This window comes from Rhinolophus sinicus, chromosome 2 (genome assembly GCF_057876585.1).
Source record: "Rhinolophus sinicus isolate RSI-liver-muscle chromosome 2, RSI-T2T, whole genome shotgun sequence".
In the NCBI taxonomy this organism is placed as follows: Eukaryota; Metazoa; Chordata; class Mammalia; order Chiroptera; family Rhinolophidae; genus Rhinolophus; species Rhinolophus sinicus.
Genome location: NC_142502.1, coordinates 161,228,726 through 161,237,595, shown reverse-complemented (window position 1 = coordinate 161,237,595; position 8,870 = coordinate 161,228,726). Strand labels below are relative to the sequence as shown.

The 8,870-nt window shown below is 50.8% G+C and overlaps 2 protein-coding genes across 3 annotated transcripts in view; both read right to left on the bottom strand.

The window, feature by feature from the left end:
* On the bottom strand, positions 1-4,280 carry ZFP36L2 (ZFP36 like 2 zinc finger CCCH-type). The gene is made up of 2 exons (XM_019748653.3): positions 3,922-4,280; positions 1-3,395 (listed from the first exon to the last, which is right to left on the bottom strand). Exons 1-2 carry the CDS (start codon positions 3,970-3,972, stop codon positions 1,965-1,967), a joined length of 1,482 nt encoding a protein of 493 aa, XP_019604212.1. The 5' UTR covers positions 3,973-4,280; the 3' UTR covers positions 1-1,964.
* A 1,811-nt stretch (positions 4,281-6,091) lies between these two features.
* The window catches only part of THADA (THADA armadillo repeat containing), a 294,124-nt gene continuing 291,345 nt past the window's right edge, over positions 6,092-8,870 (bottom strand). The window contains exon 38 of one of the 2 annotated variants that reach the window (XM_088796191.1): positions 6,092-8,772. In XM_088796191.1, coding sequence (XP_088652317.1) covers positions 8,377-8,772 — 396 coding nt within the window. In that variant the 3' untranslated portion in view covers positions 6,092-8,376. The remainder of the gene's footprint in view (positions 8,773-8,870) is intronic. The other variant, XM_019748640.3, reaches the window with a different exon arrangement.

Here is an 8,870-nt window from a genome sequence, read left to right as displayed (position 1 = left end):
TACCTTTTTTCCCAAAAATTTTATTGGGGGAAAACTACAAAACATATACAGTACAATGTTTACAGTCACAATTTGTAGTGAACTGATTCCCCAAAATATATTACAACTCAAGTTGACTTATCTTGTTACATTCAAATACCTACTTCTGTCAAAGTAGTCCAGAGTACATACATACATAGTGCTCCAACTGTACCTACGTACATACAAACTAAAGCTACTGCTCATTCATCTGCTGTCCAGGAAAGCATTCCTGCCTTTCTACGTGGGAAAAAAAAAATACTACAAGTTTTGGAAATTTCTGTTATTAAACAAGGCATATTCATGTAATACATACCATTTTAGCACTAAGAGTTGACCTCTTCACTTTAACTATATAAAAAAAGTGGTAAAAATCTTTTCCTTTTGTGCAGTTGAACCCATCCTACATTCAAATTCTCTCAAGCACTAATAGACAAAATACTTATTTGGTTGAGTAAGATTTAAGGCAAGTTCTGGCCCTTCCAAAGGCACTGTGAGACTACCCCCCATTATTGCTACATGTCTACACACAGTTATGTCACAGTAGAAATGGTGGAATAAGCAAACATTTTTTTGCTAATTTATAAAGTTGGAATGAGAAAAGCATGCCACATTTAAGCCTGATTGCAAAGTATGTGGTCACTTTTTTTCTTTAAAGTTGGATGGGCTACAACCATTATACATTCTAAGAAAACTCGTAAGATATTCCTTAAACTACTTCCACAGCATCAAGAATAGATTTCTATAAAGAAATCATGCAATCTTTCAAAATTTACGTAAACAAGGAAAGAAATTAATGAAATAAATATTACATACAATCTCTTAAATTAAGATTTTTTTTACTCATTTACAATAAAATAACCATGTGAAGTTACAAAAGGCATATATTACTGTGAAAAGAACATACACTCCACATTTTGCCGATAATAATGGCAATCATAATTTAACATAATAAAAGAATATATATCTATTGCTTTTCATCATACTTGATAAATACAGTATGAACAAAATTTTCAATGTATACTTTTCACAAGATAATAAATAAGTTAAATAGTTTTTTTCATATTGAGTTGTGGTGCAGTGGTGCGAATCAACTCAAAACAGCTAAAAATTCAGCAGTTATTCCCCCAACAATTACAAACTAAGCTCTGCCCAAGGCTTCCAAAGAGAGCAGACAAAATGGCTCTAAATTAAACACCCACTAAGTGGTGGCAACGAAATCAGGAACCAATATGAAACTTTGGAATGCAAGGTTTTTTTTCCAGACACATAAGTTGGTTTAGAAAAACAAAACAACATAACCTATGGAGCAAAGGGCTCTACTATCAAGGCATATTCATGGCAGAATATTAAATTCTAAAAGCTTATAGAATCCTAAAAGCTTATAGGTTTAGCAAGGTGGTGGCTTGGCTGGTTTGTTTACACTGTTCTGAAACAACAATGAGGAACTTCTCTCAAGATAAAGTTCCCACATCTGGACTAATGCTTTTCAAGTGAAGGTATGGAATGGTGGTTGGTAGCTGCTGGTGCTGGGTTGATTTTTCCTAAAGTCCCAAACTCATTTGAGACCTAAAAGTTAAGTGTTTGGTTTTTTGTTCTATTCGCATCACAACTGCCCTGTTGTGAATATTTTGTTCATCAATACAAAAAGTTCGTTGACTTTTTTTGCTCAACAAGAATGAAACTTCGTATAATAATAAAAATAATAAAAAACAAAAACTGGAGAAAACCGAAAGGGTAGGAGTGGGGGGCCCACCCGGCACACAAAAGTTCGAGTCCAAGTGCTCGGTCTGGCCTGCAGTCTAGTCTGCTTGTGGCCTATTTCACCCCCAACTCCCGTGCCTCCCTGCCCCTTAGTAGGAGCAAGGTGGCAGAGGCGCCCTCCAACACCCCCAGAACGGCCTTCCCTTCCTCCTCCTCCTCCTCCTCACTGTAGCCCTCTTGCCTCAGTCGTCGGAGATGGAGAGGCGGCTGAAGATGGGCAGGCGGCGGCCGGGGTCGAGGCTGGGAGACTCGGAGCCGCTAAGGCTGCCGGAGCTCAGAGAGCCGCTCAAATAGCTGTCGCGGTCCGACAGCGAGTCCGGGGGACTAGGGGGCGCGTCGAACACTGGCGACTCCGACAGGCGGCGCGGCAGCTGGAAGTTGTAGGGCGGCGAGGGAGGCGCAGCGGCACTAGTAGGGAGGGGCGCGCTGGGCGGCGCCGGGGGCTGCGCGGGGGGCACCAGGCCCTGCTGCTGCTGCTGGCTGCGATAGTAGGCGGCGGCGGCCACCGCGGCGAAGTTGTGGGTCTGGATGGCGAGCGGCGTGATGAGGCTGCTCAGCTCCGGGCCGAAGGTGAAGGCGTTATTGGCGCACGAGGCCGATGAGCAGGCGGCACAGGGAGCACCGGGCGCCAGCAGGTCCTCGGCGCCCCCAGTGCCGTACAGGAGGGCGGCTGCTGCTGCCGCTGCCGCTGCCGAGGCACAGCACGTCGGGGCGCCGGAGGGCGTGGAGGACGCCGAGGCAGACGAGCAGGATGAAGCAGAGGAGGAGCAGGACGAGGCCGATGAGCAGGAGGGCGGGGGTGGCGTGCGCGACGTGGGGCTGTCGAGCAGCAGTGGCGACTCGAGGCCCCCCGGGGGCTGGTGGTGGCCCGACGGGAAGCCCGAGAAGCTGAGGCTATGATGCAGCTTGGGCCGCGGCTCCCGCGGGAAGCCCAGGTGCAGCGCATCACGCGCGCTGAAGGTGCGGAGGTCCCCAGAGGGGCCCCCAGATGGCGCGGGCCGCCGCTCATCCGCGTTGTGGATGAAGTGGCAACGCGGCCCGTAAGGGCAGAACCCGATAGTGTGGAAGGTTCGGCACAGCTCTGTCTTGTACTTGGGGTGGCGGGTCAGGCTGCGCAGCTCGTGGAAGCCGTGCGCGAACTGGCACTTCTCGCCGTACTTGCACGTGCCGCTCTCCTCGAAGGGCCGGCACAGCTCAGTTTTGTAGCGAGTCGAGTTGATCTGGGATCCGCCGCCCCCCTTCTGCTGCTGCTGCAGGTGCAGGAGATGCTGGCTACGCTCGCCATTCTCGCTGAACGAGCGGTCCCGGAATTTGTTCTCCTTGTTCAGCAGGGCCGTGCCGCCACCCCCCGAAGGCTCCTTGAGTGTGCCGTAGGAGGCTGGGCTGCCGGCCGCCGCGCTGCCGCAGCTGCTGCCGTTAGGCGCGCCCGGGAACTTGGGCGAGCAGCTGCCGGGGGTAGGCGCGGGGTGGGCGAGCGCGTGCAGGTTGCTGGCTGAATGCCGTCGGAGGAAGCCCGGCGTGAAGCCCGAGCTGGGGGCGGCGGCCACGGGCGTCCCCACCGCCTTCTTGTCCAGCATGTTGTTCAGATTGAGGTTGGCCAGGGATTTCTCCGTCTGCCAAAAGGTGGGGAGCAGGAAAAGGATGAAAAAGGGTAAGGAAGGGAAGAGTTGGGGCGAGTTGCAGAATTGCCAGCCTTCCGATTCTTTTTCCTTTTTGAGGATTTCGACTCGGCCCCCACCCACCCTCCACCCATACACGCGCAAAGAATCAAGTTCGCCTAAGGAGGAGCCAGACTACCACTTCAGGCCGCGCTGGGTTTCGACATGTGATTTTTGGCCCGTGGGCCGCCGGCCCGGGCGGCGCAAACTCCGTCCGGGAAGCACCGAGCAGCGTGGCCGCGGTCGGCTCCGGATAAACTAAACAGCTACAGCCGCTCCCTCCTGCCCTTTCTCCCTCCCTTCTCCTTCTCCCCGCCCACAAGGCACGAGCACTACTGCAAACTTCGGGATTTTTCTCGACCCCCAAAAAGTCAAGGTGGAGAGGGGGGTCCCCCAAAAGCCGAGGACAGAAGATAAAGTCTGAAAATTTGAAGGGCTTCCTGCTTGCCCGCCTTCTTCTTTCCTTGCTCCCCCCGCGTACCTTGCACAAGAAGTCGAGATCGTAGAAAGAGGGTAGAAGTGTGGTCGACATGTTTCTGGATCCTGTAATGGTCGGAGGTGCTGGCAGAGAGGTCCGGAGGAGCCCTCGGGGCTGCGCGGCCGGGCTCGAGCCACGACGAATAACGGGCGAGGGGCGCGGGGGGGGAACCGAAAGTTGGCTGGGTCGAGAAAAGCGGGAGAGGGAAGCAGCGTGGACTGGTTTGAGGTCGCTGGGAGTGCGGAGTGGGGGGAAAAGGAGAAAGAAGCAAAGAGCGCTCCTCCGCGCCCCGGGGTGCCCGGCCCGCCCCCCCCCCCGCGCGGAGCCGTCGGCAGCTCGCGAACTGCTGGAACTCCGCGGCCCGCGAGTACGCGCCCTATATAGAGAAGTGCAGCTGCTGGGCGGGCGTGCCCGGGGGAGGGGACAGAACGTTGACCCCGCTGGGGTCTCCAGGCAACGCCGCCCGTCGGCTCGTGGACGTCAGGCTCCTTTCTGGCCTCTCATTGGCCGCCGCCAATTTTTTCCTCTGGGGGAGGAGGCAGAGGCCTCGGGGCGGGGCAGGCTGCCGCGGCGCCCTGGGCGGCGTGGAGAGTTCGGTTTAGGTGGGTGCTGCTGGGTGGCGGCGGGTAGATACGGCTCCCTTTTTCTGGGGCTGCACTATTGGAAATCCCCAGCACGTTTTACGTGGCCGGGGTTCTGCATCCCTGGACGTGTCTTTCCCCGCCCGATCCTGTTAGGCGAAATTGCGGAGCTTTCATCTCCCACCCTGGGTTTTATACGGGGCGCGGGAATTGCAAAATGCATGAATATTGCAGACATCCGTGCGGCCCGGCTGGTTTGCAAAGCGTTCTCCAGCTCGGGGAGGGAGAGGCGGGGGCTCTCGGCCTGAGTCTGGTGGGTGGCGGCTCCATCCCGACTGCACGTGGAGACACGATGGGGGTGGGGGCGGGAGCGGCCACGCGGGCGGCTGCCGCTGCAGTCTCGCCCAGAGGAGCCTGGGCCGGTTTCTCCGCCCCTCTCCCCGCCCAGGCTGCAGTAAACAGGGCTCGAGCGCCGGGGCCTGCCGGGCAAGGCTGAGTGTCTGAGGACAAGGCGCTGGCTTTGCTAATCACATCACAAGACCTTGAGCTAGGGCCAAAGGCGCGGAGTGGCGCGGGGCGTCCCGGGCGGGGGAGCCAGCTGGGAGGACGGGAGAAAAAATCGGCAGAGCCGGGCAGGCATGGAGGCGACTTGCTGCCGCCCCATCCGTCTGCTGGTCAGCCCGGCCTTCTCCAGCCCTCCCGGAGGTTGGGGTGCAGCTGCCAGCCAGGCTCCCCTCCTCAGCCTTGGGCTAGTGCGCTCTCCAAGCCCATTCCCTCCCGGCCATTGTGGGAGCCGCACCCCGCCTTAGCTCGTAGTGGGCCGCAGTCTCTGGCCAGGCAGGGCTGGGCACTGAGGACTCGGATGATAGACTTGTCCCCCGTTTCCTCTCGCCAGTTGCACTCCCATAAAGCCTGCGCTGGGAGATGGTCTGCCAACGGGAGTCCTCTGGTTATGGGGCAGACACACCCCCTAGCGCCCAGTGAGGCTAAAGCCGCTGATAGCCCCACTCTGGCACATCCAGTCTGGTGCAGGGCACTCGTCACTCCCAGTCCGTGTCTGTAAGTATGCTGCCAAAAAGCTGGACCCGGGCCCATGTTTTCCCATACCTGGCAGCCCAGGCTGCAACTGGGCACAAGTTGGAAGGTCCAGTACCCACCAGGGAAGGAAGTTATGGGACCCATGCTCCCTTCCCAAATTGATCTTATTTTTTGCTATTTCCTTGTCCTCATTTCCATTCGGTGCTAATTCCTTCTCTCAGTTAACTTGGAAGGAATGAGCTAGGCCTGTCACTCAGGGAACTGACTGACTCCTTAGAGTTCAGCTTGAATGCTGTGTCCACTGCTGTACTCCTCCCAACACCTGCCCAGGGACTTAAGAGTCAGGGTAGGGCTTCAAGGACTTCAGGATCAGAAATTTAGGGCTTGGAGTTCAGACCCTGCCCCTTACTAGCCAGGTGATTTTAGGCAAATCACATAATCTCTTTGGTACTTGGTTTTTTTGGTAAAACTAAGATCATTCCAGCTTTACTCATCTCTCACCTTTATCAAGGTGCAAATGAGTTACCTGTTAAGGTGTTTAAAAAATAAACAAGTATAATCCATCTTATTTATTAAAGCAAATTGACAAAGCATAAAAATGGAGAAAGCCAGGCCTCTGGACTATGGCCAGATGGATGGAGGTCCAAAGAATCATGAATGCAGAGCTAGGGGTCACCAAATCTTGGACCCTAGAGTAGTGACCTCAGAAGAGGTGACTGCTTCACTCTTATGATTCAGCCTACCTTAGCCCCTAGATAAGGCTGGGTTTCTGTGGCTGACACTTCAAGAACACTGACTGTTCTGTTTTGTTCTTTGTAGAAATGACCCCAAACAAAACATTTTGAAGGTGGCTCTGACAGGAGGATATGCTCCAGTTCCCCTGGGAATGCATTAGAAAAGTGTGAGATAGCCATTTCCCTAGTCATTGCTACTGGAGGTCAGCAACAAGATTTCAGATAAAAAACCAGTGACACATCTGTCCCTCCTGCCCTCCTGCCCTACCAGGCTGGCCATAGCCAGCCAAGATCAAAACCTGGGTAATTTCTAGCCAACAGCTATGAGAACACCCATTTTGCAGGCTTTGTAGGATTCTGGAGATAACATGTAAACATGCTATGGCATTAATACAACATGCTTTGGTACTGAGTACCTGCTGGTGTAAAATATTTTTATTATGTAACTGCTTTTATTTCATTTTAAACGGAGAAAAACGGAATCTTGGCCTTTTCCAATGACTGAGCTTTGCTGGAGCCAGTTTAATAATTACTTTATCATGGTTATCACCACATTATGCCAACAATTCCCTGATTTCTCACCAGCCAGGTCTTCTCAGAACAAAAGAAATGTTAGGTTGGCAACTTTCCATCAAGTGTGGGCTACACAGATGCCTAACCAAGTAATTCAGGCGCACACACACACACACCCAAAACACATTTGCAAAACCACCCAGGGAATTTATTTTTCTCTTTAGGACAAAACTTTGGACACTAAGTTAACTTTTCTCCCCTGCCTCTTCTTATAGAGTCCTTTCTCTATACTTCCAGTATGGCTGTTGTTAATGCTAGGTGGTTTTCTTTCGAAGAGATACAAATTATATTTGAAATATAAGCATTTCTGCAGTAGGAAATGATCAAATCAAACTCTCCTCTAAACTACCCCTTCAGACTCAAACATCAATAAAATAATTCTGAGTGACTGTTCACCTGAAAAGTATTTAAAGATATTTACAGACCCGAAAAGCTGGACCAAGTCTACTATTACTGAAATGGCTTTTTCAGATAACTAGGATGAAAAACGAATGTGAATGAGGCTACGACCCATCCAACCTATGAATTTCAAGATAACTGTCTGTGGGTTATACTTATTCTGAAATTACAAATTAAAAATGACAAGCCAATGAAAAACAGGACCAGCAGCAAAATGTATACAAGAGTGACACCTGCTGGGTGTCTGAGGAAGAGGGCTGGGCTTGGGAAGGCAGAAAACCTGTAAGATTTCTAGATTCAATTACTGAAATGGTAAGTGTGTTTTCTGGTATCTTAAATGAGAAACTTCTTGTTATTGCCACCAAGAAAATGATAGTAAATAGTGTAGGCATCAAATAAATCAATTATTCTGGCTCTTCTTTCCTCAGTATCCTTCTAACAGCCAAGAGTCTATGCTTTCACTGGGTGGCAAAATCAGGTATCCCAGCATTAGCACAAACAACTTTTTTGGGCGGAGGGGGTAGGAGCTCTGAGTGGCTCTTTTAATAATTAGGATGTCACTGTCGTGTGTAGGTGACTGCAGGACTCACACATCCAGACAATAAAAACAAAACTATTTGTATGAAGTTGATCCTTAATATTCTCAATATTCTCAGGATCCAACATTTGGAACATATTTCTGCTTTTGCTATAAAATGGAATAAAATTTGGAATTCTGACCAAATGGGCTGTTTGCCAAGGAATCCAGCTCCTACATCCAGCCAAATAAGAGGGAAAAATCGTGTGTTAAAAACCAATTCTATGTAGTCAATTCATAGAAAATGCTGGCCAGCTATGGCTGGACATTAGAGGTCCTGGGGGACAAAAAAGGCTAATTCAGGCCTGCAGGTGGCCTGCACCTGGGAACAGAGTAAATATTCAACATGGTAGCCTCACTTCCTACAGTAGCTGCAATAAACCAGTCTGCCTTGAATGAGTGAACTGAAGAAAAACTCCTCTGTAAGAAGACTAGACTCACAGAAGTGGGGGAAGTGTGAAGGGGAAAAAAATATTTGAATTTATGTTCAACACATTTCCTGCAGGTTTAGTGGAGGACTCACCCACCTCACCCCCACCGCCAAAGTCTTCTATCTTCAACAAGCTGTTTGTGTTCCTGGAAGAGTTAACTGATTTGCTTCTGCCAGAGAGTCCAAAGAACTGAGAACTGGGGTGTCTTTCCCTTCCTTTCCTTCCAGAAAGGCCTGCAGCCTCAGGCAAGCCATAGTCCTTTCCTCCTGAATGCGTAGTCTTGTGAAATCCACTGTCTTCAAAAACTCGGCAGTTGATGGCAGTTCTCTGAAGACCTGGGAGAGGAGGTGGCACTGTTCTGATGTTGTCCTCTGAAGATGACAGAGTGTCTCAGGGCTGAGGCGATTCCAGCTGGACTTGGAGAGGAGACGGAAGAGGTGCTTGTAGAGGTATTTCACAAAGATCAGGGTCTCAGCCCAAAAGTTGACTTCCACTTTTTCAAACAGATAGTCTTCTTCCACCTACATCAAACGAAAAAGCCAAAAGTCAACCTTACGGGGAAATGCTGACAAACCTCAGTCCAGACCAGCGTCCTACCAGATGCAGAAGAGGTTGTCCT